This window comes from Mesitornis unicolor, unplaced genomic scaffold, assembly GCF_000695765.1.
Source record: "Mesitornis unicolor isolate BGI_N332 unplaced genomic scaffold, ASM69576v1 scaffold1243, whole genome shotgun sequence".
NCBI classification, from domain to species: Eukaryota; Metazoa; Chordata; class Aves; order Mesitornithiformes; family Mesitornithidae; genus Mesitornis; species Mesitornis unicolor.
The window spans coordinates 19,226-41,373 of NW_010172327.1; the positions used below are offsets into that span (position 1 = coordinate 19,226).

The following is a 22,148-nucleotide window of genomic DNA, read 5'->3' on the forward strand; positions in this document are numbered from 1 at the left end:
CATGCAGTGTGCCAGGCTCGGTCCACTTCGTGCAATGGGAACAACCAGGATTTCCAGCTAAACATCAAGTTGTGCAGCAACAGGCTTTCTGGCTGGAGGAGGGAAGTTTGCAGGGAACAGCTGCTCTGTGCTCCGCACCCTGCCAAACGAGAGCCAAAAGAGGGCTCAAACTCTGTCTCCCTGCTTTCCCCCCATGGTTAGCTGGAAAGCTCTGCTGTAGGGAAGCAGCTGCTGATTGTTGCGTTGGGAAGAGGTTCAGTGTCTCACACAGGGCCATGGGTAGCACAGGGTGTATCAGGGGTGTTGGTTGAAATGGGAGCATCTGAGTGGTGAGAAAAGAGACGTGGTGAGAGAGCAGAGACTAAACAACTGGTCAGTGCAGAGCAACATCAGTCTCATGAAACAATGTTTGGAAAAATCATCTTCCTATGGCTGGAGAGCTGCAGAAATGCCCTTGGCAAAGATCTGGGGAGGTGGAGAAGTGGGGGTCTGGGTGCTGGAGCCTCCTGCATCCCGGTGTCTAAACTCTTCCAAGAGGAGCAGTGGGCAGCCTCCTGGAAACAATGAATAGTTGAAAGACTTGCATTTCAGTGGACACTGCAACTGCCCAGTGTAGTGCCACTGCCTAAATGCAGCCCAGTTCCATATATGGTCTGCAGGGCTTGGAAACTCTTGCAAATAAAAGCGGGTGTTGCAGCTGCATTGCAAAGCCTACGCATGGCCAGCTTGCAGCAAGCAGACAGTGGGGCATGGCCAGATGGGTGCTGCTGGATGCTGGGAAGGATGCATGCCATTCCCAGGGGACTTGGGCAGTGGGTGCTGTGGGCAAATGCCCCCACTGTTCAGGGACACTGCGAATCTCTGAATGGCTCAGCACAGCCCTGCCGAGCTGGAGGGAGTCAAGCCAAGGGAGTCAGAAATTATTTTCTAAAATGCTGCTTTCCAGCACTAATGGCATCATTAGTCACTCATTCAGCAGATGAGGTTGCTCAGTAGCTCTTTCTGTCTTTGCAGACAAGGTGCGTGATTGGCAAAGAGTCACTTTTGGCCAGAACAGGGTTAGCTGGAGCCTCAGCCTGGCTTGGCTGGTCAAGGACCAGTGACTGGAGCTGGGGAGGTGTGACCCAGAGAGCCTGAAAGCAGCAAGGCTTTGCGAGTAGCTAATCACGCTTTTGTCCAGGGTACCACATGAGCAGCTGTGGTCTTCCAGAGCACCTGAATCTCTCAAGGGAATGGCTTGAGGGTTGAGTTGTCTTCCATGCCAGTGCGGGGCTAAGTGCCAGCAGCACCAGGGAGACAAAGCTCTCGGTGCTGCAGAACTGGGGCCAGCAGCCCAGAGTAGATGGGCAGGTCGCTGTGTGAGCTCCATTCTGCCAAAAACAGCTGAGGGAAACAGCAATGAGGGCACACATAGGTGTCTGGTTTTATCAGGAAAAGGTGACCCACATTGTTGACCCTGGGATGAGGCCAGGAGCAGCGCATGATCCCCTGAGGTGCAGGGAGGCAGATCCCAAGGCTGGAGTATGCAAGGGGTCAGAATCGCCTCTCCTGGTCTCATTTCTGAGTCTCAGAAATGTTGTGTTTGCTCTGAGTCAATGCAAGCCTGGCAGGGACATGCTGAGCCACTGAGGTCAGGAGAGGAGGTTATGTCGCAGTAAAACCAGTTTGGTTTCCTGCTCCTACTACACTCCGAGAAGCTTTATTCTGACCTCCTGGACTTGGATGGAGACCACCAGCCACTCCCTGAGCAACTGGGGAGGGGCTTTGGGCCACCTCTTGGCACAGTGATGGATGGAGAAGCTGCCATCGGCCCAGCTTGGATGTGCCCGAGGCTGGGAGCAGTAGAGTCACCTCCAAAGCAAGCTTGGTGACAGGAGTGACCCACACCTGTACATCACCTGGGCCTGGTGGTAGAGCAGGTTGAAGGAGGGCAGGAACCTGGTGGGACCGAGGCTGAGGTGCAGGGTGAGGAGGTGGCATCCACTGCCAGGCAGATGTTCTGACATGTGTTTTTCCTGCTCTTCTTCTCCAGGATGCGGGAAGTGGACTTGGGCTGCGGAAAGGCTCTGCTCATCAAGGAGAGCGGCGAGTTCCACGCCGTGGGACACAAGTGTCCCCACTATGGGGCTCCGCTGGTGAAAGGTCAGTCTGCATCGCATCCTGAGAGGCTAACCAAGGGTTTCATCTAAGTGTTGGCCAAAGACAGCCTGGTGTTGGTCTGGCTGTGCCGCCAGGCATGGAGCAGTGTCATGCATCATCTTGCCATCTTCTCACTGGGGGAAGGCATGGGCAGAAAGCTGGGGGTGCACAAGCTTCCTGGGAGCACTTTGCCGCAGGTCTGGTTTGCTGCTGACCCCAGTTTGCCACTGCTGGTCACAGGGCTGGGGTTCTCTGGGTCGCTTTGTAGAACAAAACGGCACAGGCACCATTAAATTCAGCTTCTGCTGCATTCTCCAGCTGAAGCTGAATCTCTCTTGGATGGTATGAAGCAGGTGCAGCTCACTGTCTCCTCTAGTTTTATGGGGCTTTTCATATTGCTCTGTTTATTGGCTCTGAGGAGTTAAAAAATGTCTTAAAGGGAAAGAAAAAATCACCTTATGATTTTTCAGTCCACTCAGTCTTAAAAAAACCCACAAAACCACACCTCCCTGTAAAACAAAATCCTGTTTGTGGGGGAAGGAAGAAGCTCTTTGGGCTGATGAAATCCTTTCAGTAGCAAAAAGAAACGCTGCTGTTGTTATTGATTGAAGTGGGATAAGGTACAGTGCTTTCCCATCTTGGCACTTGAAAATGTGCATCCTGGCATTTTCTCAGCACAGACTCCAGGCAGGTCCCTACCCAGAGTCTGAGCAATGGCAGCAGGCAGTGCTGGCCTGGCTGCGAGCTGGAGAAGTGCATCACCCAAACTGGGGCCGGAGGGCACTTTGCTGGAGGTGGGGTCCTGGGGACAGCAGCAGAGCATCCTGCTGGTGCTCTATGGGTGCTGCTGGCCCAGCAGCAGTGCTGGGTACAGGCAGCCACGCTCCCAGCCCCTGGCCAAACAGGGCAGAATAGCCCGACGCTGATCTGGTGGCCAGCAGAGGTGAGAGTCCACTTGCCTTTCAGAGACCTGCGGATGCATCCCTGGACTGGCTGCTCACATAGGCATCTTGCTGGGAAATACAGGATTTGCTGCAGAAGTGAGTGCAGGGGCTGCCCCTGCATCCCCACGTGTGGTGGGTGATGATGCAGCACTGATTTACCTCGGCAAGCGAAGGCACAAGCTCAGGACCAGTCTGGCGTGGCCAAAGTGGAGCTGTTTGCTCTGCCCTAGTGTTGTAAGACAGCTCCTTCAGGCAGGGAAAGCCAAAGTCCAAGGCAGCAGCCTCTGAGCAAACAGATGTGAGGAGTGAACTCATTGCTCTGGGAATGCCCCATGATTTCCTGGTGGTGTGCAGACTGCTTGCTGTGTCAGGATCTGTTCTGAAACGTGCTTGCTCTAAACAGATGATTCTGTGTTTGAGATGCTGCTTGCTCCGGGTGCTACAGGGGCTTCTGGAGGTGGCTATGAGGCCCTGGAGGCTGCAGCCCCCAGCCATGGCCGAGATGGAGATGATGTTTCAGGCAGAGCAGACAGCTTTGGGGCTGTGCTCAGAGGCTCTGGATGGCCCCTGTCAGTGAGGGCATTTCAGAAGGGATCACTCATACAGGATCCCTTGTACAGGATCCCAGTTGGTGACTGTGAGCACCCTCTATCCCAAATGGCTGGACCAGTCCCACATGCAAGTTAAAAGAAGCCCACATCAAGTAGCTGAGATGCTGTTGAGCATCCAGATCCACAGCAGCTGCCATGTGTGCTGTAGGAGAGATGACACCTCTGGGTCAAGGAGTGTCACAGAGATGTGCTCACAGAGTCTGAACTCTGAAGCTGCTCTGCATGGAGCAGCACAGCTCCTGCCATGGCAGGAGGACCTGGGCAGCAGCTTTCAGGAGGCCAGCCTCACTCAGCAGTTGTGTTCATGTTGTGAAGAAGCCAAGGAGTCCACCAGAACAGCAGGAGGGAGACCTGGCCTCTGCGATCCCTGCCTTGGGTGGACACGGCAGCTCAATCTTATTGGGCTGCAGGCAGGGACAAGAGGCAGCTGCAGGGCAGCACCAACCCTGTTCTGCCATGTTTCCTGCAGGGGTTTTGTCCAAAGGAAGAGTCCGTTGTCCCTGGCACGGAGCTTGCTTCAACATTGGTACAGGTGACATAGAGGACTTCCCTGGCTTGGACAGCTTACCCAGGTTCCAGGTGAGATCTTCGTTCTTGCAGCAGCAGAGGAAATCACAAAATCGCAACATGGTTTGGGTTGGAAGGGACCTTAAAGCTCCCCCAGTCCAACCCCTGCCATGGGCAGGGACACCTCCACCAGCCCAGGCTGCTCAAAGCCCCGTCCAACCTGGCCTTGGACACTGCCAGGGAGGGGACATCACAGCTTCTCTGAGCAACCTGTGCCAGTGTCTCACCACCCTCAGAGTGAAGAATTTCTTCCTAATGTATACCCTAAATCTACCCTCTTCCAATTTAAAACCATTACCCCTTGTTCTGTTGCTACAGGCCCTGCTAAAAAGGTCTGTCCCCATCTTTCCCTTTGAGTACTGTAATGCTGCTATAAGGTCTCCCCAGAGCCTTCTCTTCTCCAAGCTGAACAACCCCAACTCTCTCAGTCTGTCCTCACAGGAAAGGTGCTCCACTCCTCTGATCATTTTTGTGTCCCTCCTCTGGACTTTCTTCATCCATTCCATGCCTTCCTGTGCCAAGGACCCCAGAGCTGGACGCAGCACTGCAGGGGGGTCTCACCAGAGCAGAGTAGAGAGGCAGAATCACCTCCCTCACCCTGCTGGACACACTTCTGGTGATGCAGCCTGGGATGCGATTGGCCTTCTGGGCTGCAAACGCACATTGCTGGCTGATGTCCAGCTTTTTATCCACCAGTACCCCCAAATCCTTCTCTGCAGGGCTGCTCTCCATCCCTTCATCCCCCAGCCTGTATTGACACCAGGGGTTGTCCCTACCCAGGTGCAGGACCCTGCCCTTGGCCTTTTTGAACTACATGAGGTTCACATGGGCCCCCTTCTCCAGCCTGACCAGGTCCCTCTGGATGACATCCCGTCCCTCCAGAGTATCATCTGCACTGCTCAGCTTGGTGTCATTCACAGAATGTCTGTTTGCACTGGGACAAGCATGCTCTTGGAAGGTGTGGAGCAAACATTTTCCAAGCACATGCTGGAGTGGCCAGTGGAGAGCAGCACCTCACCCAGCTCTCCTTCCACCCACAGCATCAGACACCTCCTGGGAACTGGAGGATGGAGGTGCACAGTCTGGGGGGGGGTCTCTTGAGCAGGACTGGGGTGAAACTGAGGAACCAGCCATAAGTCCAAGAGAGAAATCAGGTTTTACACTGACCATGCGTAGTTGATATGGGACAGGAAACATCCCACAGCCTCTGACATGGCTGGAGCTGCTCTCACAGGAGACCTGGTGAGATCGCTGCTCTGGTGGTTAGTTTTTGCACAGAGGGAGCAATCGCCCTCTTCAAGATGAAGATACTCACTGTCCTACAAATAATGGCTGTTCTGTCGCCCTCAGGTGAAGATCGAGAAGGAGAAGGTGTACATCCGAGCAAGCAAGCAGGTGAGAGCCTACTGGCATGCCAAAATAAAACCCCATGCTTTTTTGGTTTTTGCTTTGTGTGTGGGGAAATTGGGAAGAAATGCTTTTCATTGGGCATTCTGGCATGAGAAGCATGCCTGAACAGAAGGGTGCATGAGCATCTAACGTGGCAAAAGCAAAGGTCCCCCTAGCCTGGTCCTGTCTCAAGCAATGGCCCCCAAGTTTGTATAGAGGCATGAGTGAAGCAGGGCAGAGGTGTTGTGTCCTCCTCCTGTCCTATCTGTGCCTCCCCCAGCCTCTCTGTAGCTGCTGGATGCTTGAGCTTGGGTGTCTGTGCATTCAGGACGTCTCACTGGGTGTTTGTCCTGAACTTGCCCTATGTTTCCTCAAGCTCATAGCAATTTTTTATTTTGTTGGTCCTTGGAAACAGGGCTTTTCCACCAGCCTTTTGGCCTTGTCTGCTGGATCTGAATGTGGCATGGCAATGACAGAGGTCATCTGTGCTCCCTCTTGAGCCCAGACATGAGCTTCTTTTGCCAGAGAGGAGCCTGGTGCATAAACAGGGAGGGCTCTCATCCCCTCACGTAGGGTGCAGAATGAAGCCTGTCAGGCCACTGCTGTCTTTCCATGAAAAGCCTTCTTCTGATGCGCATTTACACATATGCATGTGTGAATCCAGCAGCTCAGAACCTGCTGGACCCATACAGCACTTGGGTAAGATCCAGAGGGGTCACCTGAATGGCAGCATTCTGTTCAGGTGGGATGTGATGAGGAGGGCTGAGCCTGTGTCCTTACCCAGAAATTGATTTTGGCCTCTGCTTGCTGGCAACAGGAGGTCTCTGCAGCAGGGCTACAGTGGCAGAGGTCCTCAGGTGTGCTTTGGTGGGTTGGACAAGTCCATCAGCTTCTTTGGATATCAGAGATACACAAGCACTGCTCAGGTGCAGGATAATGTTCTGCATAATAAACTTCTACATTTCCATCTCACGCGTTGGTTGCAGAATTGCACAGTGACACACCTGAGCTGCTTTTCCTACTGTTTTTTTCCCAGCTTGGTGTATCTGGGTGAATTTGCAGAAGATGATGGATTTATTTATCTTTTGTACCTTGTAAAGGTGTAGTGCACTGGATGGTGGAAAAGTATTTCGATGAGCATGGGTTTGGAGTCCTTGTTGGGTTCAAGGGTGCAGTTGTTCCCTTTCTATCCAAGCTGGTTTATGACAATAATGTAGTTGTCCCCATTTATATCTGGCTGCCCAGGTTAAAGCTGAGAAAAGGTAATGACTTTTCTTCTTCTTGTTGGTGTGGCACAGGCTCTTCAGACACAGAGGAGGACTAAGATGATGGCAAAGTGCATCTCCTTGAGCAACTATAACCTGAGCAGTACCAACGTGCTGATCATCGGTGCAGGTATTGGGTGGCATGTGCTGGGACCACCATGTGTGTCCCCTCCTACTCTGGATGCTGTGCACCTTCTGTCATCCCTCCTGCATCCCTCGCTACGCAAAGGATCAGACCAGAGGGACTTCCTGAACCTTTTCGTCCTACACACTAATGGTCCAAAGATGACCTATGCCTCTGGTTTGTGGAGCTTTGTAGTTCCCTGTCACAGTCCTTTATAGTGGGTGCCCTGAACCCTCTTCCCTCTACATCCTCACCAGATATATCAGTGATCTCTGATTTCCACAGCTGATAACATGCAAAGTCCTCTCAGGTGTTCCTGTGATGGGGACCTTTCCCTCGTGGAGCCTGCACATCTCTGTCTCATCCCATTGAAGCTGCCTGCAGCTCCAAAGCTGTCACCTGAAGGTGCTTCTCTAAAGATAAATTCTTCCATCTTCCCAGAACATATCAAATCCATGGATGAAACAAAAAAATCCTGCCAAGCTTTCTTATCTCTTGCCGCAGCTCCATTTGTGTAATACAGTTTTTGTAGAAAGTCTGAGTGAGTAAGTCTCATCTAGCGAGTCTGTCTGTTTCTGGAATGGGTTGGATGCTAGGCTGGACCACATCATGGTGAAATGGAGGGAGGGAGGGTGGAGGGTGGAAGCTGTCTGGTGTTGGATCTGGGAGGGAATGGCTGCTCCTGGCACATGGGGTGTTCCCACTTGATTGCAGCCCTCAGGTCACGATATCCAAACTGTGGAAATGGAGCACATTGCCATCTCCTGCTCCTGCCATCTAAATTGCAGCTCACAGCCTGAGCAGAGGGGAAAACCAGCCTGGCTGGCTTTTCCCTTGCTGCTGGGTAACATTTTTCCCTTCCCTGTGACCCTGCTGATGTTGACTGAAAGCCAGGGTTACACTGCTGCTCCCCATGGTCAGCAGGGCTGTCCTGCTGTGCGACAGGTCTGGACAGTCATCAAAATCCTCAGCAAGGTCACTCCACAGGCAATGTTAACCATTGCTGAAGGAACTTTCTCAAGCTTGACCAGCTAAATTTATAGGTCTATTAAAGACCAAGGTCTGTTGTAGTGGATGGGACAGCAGATTTCAGGATCATTTTCAGATGTTAGGAAGAAGTGTTGGGAAGAGACTACCCATCCAGCCCTGCATCAAGGACCAAGACCCAGCCATGCCCAGCAGAGCTGAGGGAGGGTGACCATGGCCCCTTGCTCATGTGAGCGTCACCCTGGCATGAATGCAGCATCAGTCCTGGCTCAGCATGCTCCAAGCAGTGTGCGCGGTATGTCCACCCACCAGCCTCTTCTTCCACTGACTGCCCCCCCTTCCATCAACAGGAGCGTTTTGTGGACCAAACCACGACACTGTCCAGGTCCATCTTCTTTCACTGGTATTCCAAACTCTGGCCCTTACAACACTCACCATTGAGAGAGGCTTTCTAGGTTGAGAAGAGACTCAAGACTTCTCGCTTGAGCTCTCAAGTCTCACCAGTTTGGTCAGGGAAGAAAGGACATGTGCATCAGGCTGCCTGGCTGCAGGGGGACAGCATGACCCAAGACAGCTTTTTATTTGATTTAACCTTTTTTCTGTGTTTAAAAAACAAGCAAACAAAAAGACCTCAAAGAATTTGGATGCAAAATCCTCTGCAGTGAAGCATGCAACCAACACTTCAGCTGTGAAAAAGGGAGGACTCTCTGCCCCCTGCGTTTGGCTGTAAATTCACCAGGAACTGAGTGTGCAAGAGGGGAAGCTGCAAGACCCCTCCCAAACCAAGGGAGTGCAAGGGTCCAAGCAGCTGCTTGTGCCTGTGCCTGACCTTGTGAGAGGCGTTGGCAGCGCTCCTCAGGCGTGCTCTCTGTGGGTGTGTGTGAGTTTAGGGGCAGACAAGTCCCGCAGAGGACTAATGCCACACTCCAGAGGATCCCTTCTGCCTGGTGCACCCACCCAACCGCTTCCTCTGCGAGCTGTGTCCCTTGGGAAGGGCTGCGCGGTAAGGCCAGGGCTAGCAGAGACAGTGATTCAGGGGTCAGCTCCGGTGAGGTTTGTGAGCAAAGGGTTCAGACCTTCAAATGCCCCATATGTGCGGCTGCCACCCGTCTTCCTTCTTCCTTAGGAGCAGCTGGGTTGGTCTGTGCGGAGACCTTGCGCCAGGAGGGTTTCTCGGACAGGATTGTGATGTGCACGATGGACAGACACTTGCCCTACGACAGACCGAAGCTCAGTAAGGTTTGTGTCACTTTGGGCATGTCACATTCCTCCCCAGTTTTACAATTTGCCCTTGGACCTTTCCCCACTGTTACTCATTGCAGCAGCATGTTTCTTCTTTTTTTGTCCTGCCTCTGTTTTCCCTTGAATTTTATTTTCTGTTGGTGACTGAAATATGAAACGCAAAAGAAGAGCTGTTCGAACTCTGAACTAAGAGTGCTTCAGCACAGAAACAAGGTCTAGCATAGGTCTATATCTGCATAGGTCTAGCAATGGATGTCTTGGCCAGCTTTTACATGGATGAATCTTCTCCTTATGTTTCTGGATCAAAATCTTTAGGGCAATGACATGGGTCATGTGGAAAAATTGTATTGTCTACCAGTTTTTTTATTAGTGCATGGTACTTCCCGGTGATGCTCCACACCATAATTATTATGGTTATTGGTCATCATCACAACTTGGTAACTTGATTGCAGTGCAAAGATCACATTTTCTGGCACACATCCCATTTTGCCTTCCTATTTGTGGGCACAGGATGATCACACTTCTAATCACACTTTTTATTACTGATTCCTGAGCCTTACTTGATATCAGACAGCAACTTATGCTGAAAAGCAGCATTTGATCTTGAAGCCTGGAGATAACACAAGAATGGGCAGTATGTATATTCCCTTTATGTCAGGGATGCTTATCCACGGAGGCTGGTACTTCACAGTCACAGCACCTAACTCAGCTTCCAGCCCCAAGGCAAAGTGATTTTCAAAGGAAGGCAAATAGGCTTTTTGAGAGCACTCAAGCCAGTTCTGTGTTTTGAAAAGACCTGCTTGAGGTGAGGAGCAGCTGACTGAAACCTGCACCCAGGAGTCACAGAGGTTGTGCTGGTGAGCTCAGAGAAGCTCGCAGTCTCTGTCACAGCCAGGCAGCTCTCCGAAATTATTATCCCTGCTGTGTGAGTCTCAGACTGCCTTTTCCACTCTCTGTTAAATAGTAAGAACACCTCACATGCCAGACATATTATGCATGGTTTACCTATGGCTGTAGTTGCTTTTGGAAGGTGCATAAAGAGAAGGCAGAATTTTTGGGAACATGCTAGAAATAAATGGATTTTTTTCTTAATCTTGTGAGTGGGACTAGCCCTGGAAAGAGTTATTAGAGAAGGAGCACATAAAGCTATACACAGCAGACTTCTTGCCTCCTGAAGCTGCAGCATTGCCCTTCCTCTGCCTTGCTGAATGCCTTTTATCAATCTGTCCTGAGGTCCTGCTGGCCTGTTCCTCTTTGTCCCCTTTGGACCATGACCTGCTCCCTGGTGTGCTGCAACGTCCCCATTGCCATCTCTGGAGCACTGAGCAGCAGCAGTACCCATGGTGGTTGTGCACTGCTCTGTGCTGCCCTCCCTGCACACCAGCGTGGGAGCTACTGCTCCCGAGCTGTGGAGCCAGACGTTCCTCTCTGTAAACACTGGGTGTTCGAAGAATTTGCAGTAAAACCTGTATGACCCTGCACCTGTCTCAAGTTCCAAGACACATGTCTCTTCTGAGCACAGCGTTATCTGAAGTCAGGTTAAGGGAGTGTCCTGCAGGGCTCATCGCAGCCCCTGACCAAGCCTCCTTCAGTGGGAAGGACCTTGCACATCCATCCCCAGGCAGATGTGAAGCCCTTGGTTCCTTCCTCCTCTGTCCCTCTTGGGTCAAGCCCAAACATCATGCTTGTGTGGCAGGCGTAGATGCTGCTGCTGCTCAGCGCTGGGTGACATGTTGCAGGGCTTGGCCATGGCATGTGTGCAGCTGTGCTCATCCGCAATGTGCTGGGACAGAGAGGGATGCACTGGAGCACAGAGCAGCCTGCGCACAGGTCACTTGGTGCTCAACTTGTCCTCAGCCTATGTCTGAGCTTGTGTCCTCAGAGTTAGGAGGACAGATGAACTTAGGCTCAAATGTGAGCTCAACTCTGCATGTAAAGATGTTGTAGGTCTCACCCAAGTGACCAGGGAAGTCTGGGAATAGCAAGAACCGTTATCTTACAGCAGAGATGAGCAGAGATTGCTCCCATGCCCCTGCTTCAGCTTTTGAGGGAACCTGTGCTGTGTAACTTGGGTGCCCTTGCTGAGTTAGTGCTGATTGTTCTCATTGCTCTTTTAGCTTCCATTTCCCCTGGAAACTGGTTATTTTCCAAATACTGAGGCTTTTCTTTTGCTCCTATGAACTTGTGTGTGTTAAGAGGAGCAGCAGTTAGAGCTGCTTTGCAGACCACTTGCCATGGTCCCACCTTAGCTGGTCAGTGCCACCCCTGCACTGATCAGGCAGAGAAGGACCCAGACTCCAGTCTAGCATTGGTGTGATGACTTTTACTTCAGCAGGCTTTGAATCCAGCCCCTGCAGAGCAACTCTCTTTCCCATGCCATAAGGACTGACTTCAGACTACTGCTGACCTGCGTTGGTCACAGGCATGTCTCTGCTTGCCTGTTCAACCCACAGCAGTTGACAGAAAAATGGCTTTTTTTGCAGTCGATGGATTCCCACCCAGAGCAGATTGCCCTGCGCCCCAAGGAGTTCTTCCGCACCTACGACATCGAAGTCCTGACCGAAATGCAGGTAAGGAGAGTCCTATGTGTACTTACCTGTAGTGCATCTTCTGCAAGTGCTGGTGCGCAAAGGCTGTATTTAGGAAGTGTGGCAGCTGGCTCAGCTGGCTCTGTTCTTCACTCGCCAGATGCTGTTGCAGAAATGCTGGGTGTCCCCCAGACTCCCTCTTTTATGCCTCAGAGCGCAGGCTGCCTGTAGTTTTTCGAAATCATGGTTATTGCTGTTCCTCCCGAGGCAGGAAGGAGATGACCATGCAAACATCATGGTGACCATCTTTTCTTACCTGCCATTTGAGAGCATCCTCACGTGGATCTAGGGTGACCAACTGGCCTCTGGTTAGGATAATCAGCCTGCAAGCAGTGCAGACAGTGATGGTTTAAACATTTCTCCCCATTATTTTATTTATACTGGGAGGTCTTCAAGGAATTATGAAAAGGCAGCTATGATTATTTAAGGTCTGGGTTGGGTAAGCTGTGGGCAGGAACACGGAAGACTAAAACCTAACAGAAGAGTTGGTTGGGCTGGGAGCTCAGTGAACATCTGGGATTTCATCCCTTAACATTATTTAGGAATGATTTCAGGTTGCAGCTGTGGATATCAAGAACAAGACAGCTGTATTCAAAGATGGATTTAAGATGGAATACAACAAGCTGCTGATAGCAACTGGAAACACGTAAGCTACAAACAAACATTTTAAAGATCAAGAGAAACTCTTTTATCTGGGAATGTGAGGAGCTTGTGCCTGGGGATAGGGGTTAAAAATCACAGTTGAATCCAGACACTGAATTTGTTTGAAAGAGTGGAGAAAAGGCAAGAAGCGCCTATTGGATACTTCTTTATATATCTATGTCTGTATCATCATCTATATTGTATATATCTGTGTCATATCTCTGTCTCTGCAACTACATCTACATCTACATCTTCGTCTACGTCTACGTCTACATCTACATTTACATCTACAGCATATAGATCTGTATCACATATATATCTGTCTCTATAAAGCTGTGCTGGGTACGTCTGCTCAGCCAAAGATGAAAAGCCCGAGTGTGTGTCACCCAAGAGTCACCCAGAAAGCAGATGAACACCAGACATGGGGCTGGTGGAACGGCTGTGGGGTTTGCTGCCTGGGATGTTTCATGGTCAGTGTCAAGGTCAGAAGGGTGTTAACAGAAAGTACCCACTGAAGCATCTGGGGGGGTGTGGGTTGTTTGATCTTAAAGAAAGAAGTGCCAGGGAAGGTGATGGAGCAAATCATCCTGAGTGCCATTACACGTCACATGCAGGACAACCCAGCGATCAGGCCCAGTCAGCATGGGTTCAGGAAGGGCAGGTCCTGCTTGACCAATCTCATCTCCTTTTATGACGAGGTGACCTGCTTGGTGGACGAGGGGAAGGCTGTGGACGTTGTCTACCTGGACTTTAGTAAGGCCTTTGACACCATCTCCCACAGCATCCTCCTGGAGAAGCTGCTGGGCATGGCTTGGATGGGCATACGGTTTGCTGGGTTAAAAACTGGCTGGCTGGGAGCACAGAGAGTTGTGGTGAATGGAGCTAAATCCAGTTGTGACCAGTCACAAGGGGTGTTCCCCAGGGCTCGGTTTTGGGGCCAGTCCTGTTTAACATCTTTATCAGTGATCTGGATGAGGGGATTGAGTGCTCCCTCAGCAAGTTTCCCTCAGAAGTTCCTTCTCTGGAGACATTCAGACCCCTGGACACGTTCCTGTGTGACCTGGTCTGGGTGATCCTCCTCACATTCTGTGATTCTGTGAAACAGATAGAAAACTGAAATTTGAAAAGGGGACACTGTGCTGGGCACTAATGAGGCCACACCTCTAATCCTGTGTTCAGTTTTGGTTCTCTCAAGTCCAAAAAGGACGTTGAGGCACTGGAGCTTGTCCAGAGAAGGGCAACAAAGCTGCTGAAGGGTTTAGAGCACAAGTCTTGAGCTCCCTGGCTGAGTGAACTGGAATAATTTAGTTTGGAGAAGAGGAGACTGAGAGGAGACTTTATCACTCTTTACAACTACCTGAAAGGAGGAGGTAGAGAGGTGGATGTTGGTCTCTTCTTCCATGTAACTAATGAAAAGCAAGAGGAAGTGGCTTCAGTTTGCACCAAGAGAGGCTTAGATTGGATATTAGGAAAACTTTCTTTACTGAAAGAGTGGTCAAGCACTGGAAGGGGCTGCCCAGGGAGGTGGTGAAGTCACCATCACTGGAGGTGTTCGAGAAGCGTGTAGATGTGACACTTTGGGATATGGTTTAGTGGGCATGGTGGTGTTGGGTTGACAGTTGGACTTGATGGTCTTAGAGGTCTTTTCCAACCTTAATGATTCTGTGATTCTGTGTCTCAGGAAGTTCCCGTGGAGTTCATAATCTTAGGACATTAAAATTAGTGCCCAGGACCTTGAACTTAACAAAAGCCTCCAAAATGGAAGTATCCTGAATTTTTTTTTAGAGGTCATTTTTGCCACATTGCTCTTCTTTTCACCCCTCAATAATACTCAACCCTGATAATCAGATCGTTCATCCAGCTGAATTTCCATCCTTCATTTCCTGCCAACCTTTAAGGTCTTTCTCAACAATGAAATCTTAATGCTTCTCTGTTGCAGCCTTACTAGGTGTTGCTGTTGCCCCAACCTAATGGACCCCTTCATGAGGCTCTGACCCCCAGGAGGGAAGTGTTCAAGACTGAAACCTGGTCCAGCCGCAGGGAAAGGCAGTAGGGATTTGCCTCTCTTGCTGCTGGGGCGCAGAGTATCACCTGAGACCAGCATTGTCTCTAGTGCTCTGGCAGTAGCGGGTCGGTTTGTTTTCAATCAAGGTTTAGTCAAAATTGGCACTTTAAGATGAAAATGAGGCATCCTGGCTCCACTTTCCTTGTGCTCCTAACACCAAGGCACAAAATGAAGTAGGAGAAATGCAGCCCCTGCAAAATTCATCCCTGGGGAAGGGATGCTATAGAACAGCCTAGAGGAGGGACTCCCGTTGCAACTCCTTGTGCCACTGAGAATAGCAGCAGCCCCACTGAGTGCTAACGGTTGGTGCCGAGGTGCGCAGCACCGCAGCCAAAATGCCATCTGCACCAGTCACCTAATTGGGTTCAAAAGAGGATTAAGCATTTGGCAATGATTTAAAAATCCTTATGCACAAACTCCAGCCACACCAGCTAGTTGTTTTTAAGGTACCTAAATTATTTAGGATCATCTGTTCCATTTCCAGGTGTGAGTTGGGTATGCAGGATTCAGATATTTAAAAATATATAGGCTCCAGTAAGTGCATGGGGAGGACACGATTAAACTGCTACAGCATCAGCAGCAAGCCCTTAGGAATGGATAGTGGGACCTTCATCTGCAGAGGCTTATGAAACTTTCAGTATCTGGCTCCAAAGCGTCTGCTGGAGGACAGAGAGACTCTTCTGTGTCACATTAAGCTTCTGAAAATTTTACCACACGCCAGCAGTTGATTACGAGCTTGCAGAGCAGTACCCATCCAGCGCTGTGCTGCATTGCCCCAGGAGGGAGCTCACCCCAGCCCCATGGGTGGGCTCAGGGCCGGCTGCCAAGCAGCCCCCGTTGTGCTGGTATTCGTGGTCATACTCTGGCTGCTGTCCGCCAGCATTTGAGTTTTTCCTTTTTATCTCCAGGCCAGAGAAAGGTGAAAAAAGGAAAGGCTGAGATGCTGCTGGAGCCCCAGAAAGGGAGTCTGCAGTCCTGATTGTGACCATGGGGTCAAGAAAAGCACCTGTATCACTCTCAGTATGTGTTTTTCAGGCCCAAAGCTCTCAGCTGCAAAGGCAAGGAGGTGGAAAATGTTTTCAACATCCGGACACCTGAAGATGCCAACCGTGTTGTGAAGCTGGCCACGAGCAAGAATGTGGTTATCGTGGGAGCATCCTTCCTGGGTGAGCACTTGCTCTGAGGTTTCCAGGTCTCAGCTGTCCACATCTTCCTTCAGACAGTCCCAGTCCCTCACCCAGTTTGACACTGCCCAGTTAGAGGTAACCTCCTCCCCCCAAACTGGACCATGGGTTAGTTCAACCTCCAGGTCCAGGTGGGTGGTAAGGATATCTCCTCCCTGAAGGAACTGATTTCACTGAAGAGGCTGGGCCATTCAGCTTGCAAGGACATAGATATTGCTATCCCAGTCTGAAAAGCATATGGCAGGTCCAGTACCAGTGCTCGGGTGGTTTCAAATCCAATGTGTCTAGATTATCTTCAGCTGGGAGGGTCTTGTTGGTAGGTGAAAGCCTACTTGGTTTTATTTCTCTTTTACATTTTAGCAGGGTTCTTTTTGCTTGATATGGTCCTAACAAAATTATTATGGGCTCTGCAAGCCTTAAATGGTTATTAGTCAAGAAATTTATTATAACATGATCGGTGTTTGTTTTTCTTCTTTTTAAAAAATGTTTTAAAGGTCAGTCAATCCCATCTATAGAAGAGCATGTGGTGTGTCAGGCCAATTGTAAACTGCAGATCATCAAAAAGATCTGTTTCCAGAAAAAGCCCCATAGATAGAATATCTCTTGGTGAAGGTTCCCATGCTATTGCCAGCACCAAAGTTGTCTTGTTCTGATCAAGCAGCTCATCACAAGGCCTGTTTTCAGCCTGCAGCTTAATACCTCTGCTGAGGCAATCCCTGCTGTTAGAGGTCCATTGCTCCAAGTGCTATGGCTTCCTGGGGCTCTTTGGGTCTTCACCATGGCCAGTTCCTCTCTTCAGTCTTTGAAAGCTGCATCTAAGGACAAATTGCCATAAGACACAGAATCACAGCATGATTTGGGTTGGAAGGGACTTGAAAGCTCCCCCAGTCCACCCCGTGCCATGGGCAGGGACACCTCCCACCAGCCCAGGCTGCTCAAAGCCCCATCCAACCTTGCCTAATCTAAATCTACCCCCTTCCAGATTAAAGCCATTACTCCTCATCCTATCACTACATGCCCTTGTAAAAAGTCCCTCCCCATAATCATAAACCTCACCAGAAGTGGTGTGGTCTGTTGTGGCCTCCAGGTCTCATGACACCCCAGATCTCCCAGCAGAGCAGCTCCAGCCTCCCCAGCTGGGAGTGGGCAAGGCTGTTCCTGTGCTGTGGCCAGCACCAGGGACACGGGGCAGTGCTCAGGGCGGTTCTCGTGGCCACTTGGACCTGCTTCTGTTCCCCAGGGATGGAGGTGGCTGCGTACCTCGCGGAGAGGGCCCACTCGGTGTCCCTGGTGGAGCTGGAGGAAGTCCCCTTCAAGAAGTTCTTTGGGGAGAGGGTTGGCCGCGCTGTCATGAAGGTGACCTCGCTTTTCCATCTGGAGGATGGTTTTGGTGACAGAGCAAGTCCTGCTTGTTTCACTTATTGCACTAATTAATTTGCTATTTGGCATTATTTTGACAATCAAACGGTGATAGTAGCAGTCGCTAGAAAGAAAGAATGGGCTGCATCTTCCCTCTGGTGGTCCGTGTGCTGTAGAGCACCTTCTTCTCTGCATGTGTTGGGGATGGAGGTGGTGCCTTCGCAGCATGGGTCGAGGCAAGCCCAGAGGGTGGGCAGGGCCGTGCAGGGGCACCGGGACATCAGCATTAGGCATGGTTTGGGGTCCTGATGTCTGCTGCTCTGTCCCATGTTCCCCCTCAAGATGTTCGAGAGCAACAGGGTGAAGTTCTACATGCAGACGGAGGTGTCGGAGCTGCGGGAGCAGGAGGGCAAGGTAGGGTGCAGGCAGGGGCTTACCAGGGCACTGCCGCGGCTTCCCCCAGGGCTGCTGTTCCCTTCATCACTGGAGTTTTGCCCTATACTGTTTCCTAGCCCCCAAAATTCACATTCTTGGATTTAGGCCCCAGGAGCAAACATGCTCCAGCGCAGCGTGTGGGGTGGTTTCATTGCTTCCACCCTCCTCCTGCTGCCATTACAAGGAATTAAGGTCAACTTGCATGTCAAAAATGAAGTGGGGTGCCAGTTTGGCCTGGTGCTGCTGCAGGTTTGGTTGGGGGTTTTTGTACCTAAAATAACTGTGATGTCCCCCTGTGTCTGATGCAGCTGAAGGAGGTCGTGCTGAAGAGTGGGAAGGTCCTGCGTGCTGATGTGTGTGTCATCGGTGTGGGTAAGGGGCCGTGGCTGTGGGTACAGGGCTTGAGGGTGCCGGTGCTTTGCTCGGCAGAGGAGCAGCTGGAGGGGACGTGGCAGCAAGAGGTCCCCAGGGCCAGGGAGCTGGGGGGGGCTGGTGATGATGTGCCGGTCCCACTCGCTGCCACACATGGGTCTGCGCAGCAAAGCTGAGAAAGGCTTTTCTAGAGCATCCACCCCAAAAAGCAAATGAAAATGTATTTCGAAAATAGTAATGGTTTCAGTTTTTCCAGAAAAAAATCCCATTTGAACAAATTTGAATTGTAGGCTCCTCGCTCTGTGGGGTGCCTGGCTCTGTTTCCCTCTTCCAGAGCACCCTGCTGCCTTTCCCTTGGGGCAGAGGGTTTGTGCGGGCAGGGGGGAGATCTGCTGGGCTCGGGGTCAGCCTCCAGGGCTGCGGGACCCTTGGCAGCCCTTGCTGTCTCCCACAGGTGCAGTCCCAGCAACGGGCTTTCTCAAGCAGAGTGGCATCAACATTGACTCCAAAGGCTTCATTGTGGTCAACAAGGTGAGCATGGGGGACAGCCCCTTCCCTGCCAAGCAGGGGAGAGCAGGAGGAGCTGGGGCTGCTCTCCTCTGAGGTGAGCTATCCTGGAGCTCCAAACTGCTGTCACGGGGGTGTTTCATCCGCCGAGATGCTGAGATGCTGGGAGCATTGCACTGGAGCGCCTGGGACCTCCCTGCAAGTGAGGGGTTTGCAAATTCCAGCCCGGGATGCTGTGGCATGGGTTTGGCTCTGAGCTGTCCAGGAATGGTGTGGATATTTAGGGGAGGAAGAAATGGAGAAAGAGCTGCCTTTTAAAGGATCCCAGAGGATCTCATCTTTCCTGCCCACCACCAGTGACTCTGAGTGGTGTTGGTGCTGATGGGTGGTGTGTGCCATGAGCAAGGAGCGTGTTGGTGGGGCTGGGGATCGTTGCCACCTGCCCCTGTGCTTACTGCTCATAGGTGCAATAATCCAGGCTCTGACAGACCTCAGTCTTCTAAAAGGGGCTCCAGGACACCAGTCCATGTTACCAGGTAACCCACTGGCAGAGAGATGGTGTAGGTCCCTGTCTGCATGGTCTGCCTTGAAAGTGAAGAACACTAAGTCAGATCCCACCTGGGCTTCCCACAGGAAGCAGAGGTTGTCCATGTGTCCTTGGGGACTGTGGCAGAACATTTTGCTGTTTCTGTCCGTGCAGGGTGCAAACCCCACCAATGCACACCTCTGCTTCCACCCTGCAGATGATGCAAACCAACACCCCTGGAGTCTTCGCAGCCGGTGATGCTGTCACGTTCCCTCTGGCCTTAAGGAATAACAAGAAGGTGAATGTCCCTCATTGGCAGATGGCCCATATGCATGGTAGGTGCTTTTCAATCCCTTCGCTTCGCAACAGCAGATTTCTTACAGAAAAGAACCTTTGCTAGGTCCCTGGGAAATTTCCAAGCCCTCTAGCAAAAGAATGATACAACTGCCAACAGAGAAACTGGGAGGTGATATTAAACATTTTGATCCATGTATATATTACCCTGCCTGATATGGCTTTGTTCATCAGCCTTCTTGACGTGCATTGCCTAACGATGCCTTGTTACAAACACAGCAGCGCCCAGGGACAGGCTTTCCCATATGCCGTGTGCTCCCTGGCATCTGCAGCCGCTGCAGGAGCTTGATCTTCTCCTTGCCCCAGGACACTTAGGCGCTCACATCCTAACGTTACCTCAGGCTCATATCCCCAGCTGGGCTGCCCATGCTGCCAGGCTGGTTCGGGGCATGCTGCGGAGCTGAGACCTTTCTCCTCTTCATGCCAGCAAGCCTGGAAACCCTGGTGTGATTGGCCACAACCCTGTGGGAAGGTTGGCCTCTGAATGGGTGCCATGGATTTGGAACCACACCTCCAAAGTCAGCCGTTGGACACAGCCCCCTTTAATGCTGGTCCAGACATGCCTCTGCAGCAGGGACTGTACCCTAGCACTCTCTGTGCTCTCAGGGGGTTTATCCATCCCACCCCTGTTTGCGGTGGGACCTCAGAAAGCTCTCAGCCCTGTCACTGTTGCAGAAGTTGGGTTGAAACAGGCTCAGGAGTACGTCGCTGATGCCAGCGGAGGTGAGGAGTCAGCAGGAGCCTAAGAGCAGCTTTGGACAATGTGATGTGCTCCCTTGTTGGTGCCTGATGTTGTATGTTTAGTTTTTTCTAGCCTAAGCAGAAGGCCTTGGTTTCCCTGTACTCTGGGACTAGAGATGTCGATGCTGTGCTGCGACCACAACGCTTACCCCAGCACGGAGCTTTCTCACTTACTCTGCTGCTTCTCTTTTCCAGGCCGTATAGCTGCACTGAACATGCTGGCTCATGGCATGGAGATCAGCACGGTCCCATATCTGTGGACTGCTATGTTCGGGAAGAGCATCCGATATGCGGGTAAGGGGCTCCCCAGCATTGCTGTGGAGTTGGTGCTGATGGAGGTGTCCTGGGACAGAGTAGCCACAGCCACCTCTCTTGCTGTGGGCCCTTTGCACCAACCTCTGCCTCAGGTCTGCTTCCCTTCCTGGCTCCTGAGGGTTTTGGGACCGCCTCCAAAACCTGTCTGCTCGTGGCTGTGGGGTGCAGGGCCGGTGGGCCCTTGTGGTCACAAAGGATGGCCCAGCGTGAGCAGAGACAGTCTCCTTGGACTTGCACTTCTCTGAACAAGAAGAGGTGCTTTTTGGTACCTTCATCTTCTGGTGCTGGTCTCTTGGTGACCTCAGGTTGCTCTTCATGTAGCTCTGGATTGATGCACTCTGTCTTAGGGGATCCAGGGGAATCGTTGCTGAATCCACTTCTTCTCTGCCTTCAGGCCATGGGGAAGGATTCGATGACGTTGTCATTCAGGGAGATCTAGATGAACTGAAGTTTGTGGCATTTTATACCAAGTAAGTGTTTCTCTTCTCCACATTCCTACACAGGCATTTGTCTAAGCTTTTTCTGCTAGGCTGGAAAATATTTTTGCCAGAGCTTTTACCAGGTGGTTTTGTTCCTCTCTGGACACTAAGTTTGCAGGACATTAATAAAAGGCCCTAGAGAAACCCTGTGCTAAGCATAAAGCAAGTTAAACTGGTCTTTGGACCTAATATCTCTGCCAGATGTTAGCACTTTGTTCACATAATATCTGAGAGCAGATAATGGCTTCTATTAATTTGTTGCCGGCAATTCCCATCAAAGATTTCCTTCCCATCTCATCACTGTGTTAATGATTTGTGACCCAGGCTGGACTGGGAGCTCAGGTGTCACCGTTTCTGTTTCTGGTTTGACAAATCAAGCTCAAAAAAATCTTCTGCCTATTAACAAGTTGTGAAGGTTCGCAAGAGTTCAGGAGCTTTCATTATACCTGTAGTGAAACCCAGTGCTTCCCCACGTTGGGAGCCTATCTGGGGATATTTTCCTGAGATGCGCTGACAGCCAGGATGTGTTGCTTCTCCTGTTCTTGAGCCATGCTGGCTGTTTGGACTGGCAAGACCATCCACCATGAATTTATCCCAGAATATTGGCTGCTCTTTATTCTTTTGTTGCCTTTGCCCCATTCAAGTCTGAAATCAATGGCCTCCTTCTGCCTGGAGATGGAGGGTATTTCTTCAAGTGTTTCTTCAAGTGCTTTCTTATATAAAGGACGGGGAGACTGAACCCAGAGTCTCTGCAGAGCAGAGACCATCTCACCAGGGCTTGCTGCCCCTCTGTCCCCTGCCCAATGTCCCTCACAGCCTCCCTGAGGGTGGCTGCTTGCCTGGCAATCAGATGCGTCCGTGGGTCTTTGAGAGGAACAGGGCTCACTTCAGTGCCCTGTGACACAAGCCAGATGGGTCCCTGGCACACACCCTCCTTCTCCTGGTGACTCTGCACCTCAGATAAAAACCTGGGGCTCTAGCATCCTTGGGCACCCAGGGGCACTTTGCACGCAGATGCACCTCTGGGCTCACTGGCACCATGGCCAAAATTGCCTGAAAGGGTGGGTTTGTGCCAAGGCACCACCTGTGCTCACAAGAGCTGCTGCAAGGAGACATTCCCTTTCTGCAGCCACAGCCATGGGGCTGTCACTCCCCATCCTCTCGATCCCAGAATCACAGATTATCAGGAGTTGGCAGGGACCTCGAAAGCTCATCCAGTCCATCCCCTGCCAGAGCAGGATCACCCAGATCAGGTCACACAGAAACACGTCCAGGGGTTTGAATGTCTGCAGAGAAGGAGACTCCACAACCTC

At 51.3% G+C, this 22,148-nt stretch overlaps 1 protein-coding gene across 3 annotated transcripts in view; it reads left to right on the plus strand.

The window, feature by feature from the left end:
• AIFM3 (apoptosis-inducing factor, mitochondrion-associated, 3) overlaps positions 1-22,148 on the plus strand; it is a 38,911-nt gene that overhangs the window by 10,828 nt on the left and 5,935 nt on the right. For all 3 annotated transcript variants that reach the window (XM_010180318.1, XM_010180317.1, XM_010180319.1), the window contains exons 3-17: positions 2,033-2,142; positions 4,164-4,273; positions 5,612-5,656; positions 6,949-7,045; positions 9,153-9,265; positions 11,752-11,838; positions 12,411-12,502; positions 15,599-15,729; positions 16,988-17,103; positions 17,449-17,520; positions 17,850-17,913; positions 18,368-18,444; positions 19,164-19,281; positions 20,237-20,335; positions 20,751-20,826. In XM_010180318.1, coding sequence (XP_010178620.1) covers positions 2,033-2,142; positions 4,164-4,273; positions 5,612-5,656; positions 6,949-7,045; positions 9,153-9,265; positions 11,752-11,838; positions 12,411-12,502; positions 15,599-15,729; positions 16,988-17,103; positions 17,449-17,520; positions 17,850-17,913; positions 18,368-18,444; positions 19,164-19,281; positions 20,237-20,335; positions 20,751-20,826 — 1,407 coding nt within the window. The remainder of the gene's footprint in view (positions 1-2,032; positions 2,143-4,163; positions 4,274-5,611; positions 5,657-6,948; positions 7,046-9,152; positions 9,266-11,751; positions 11,839-12,410; positions 12,503-15,598; positions 15,730-16,987; positions 17,104-17,448; positions 17,521-17,849; positions 17,914-18,367; positions 18,445-19,163; positions 19,282-20,236; positions 20,336-20,750; positions 20,827-22,148) is intronic.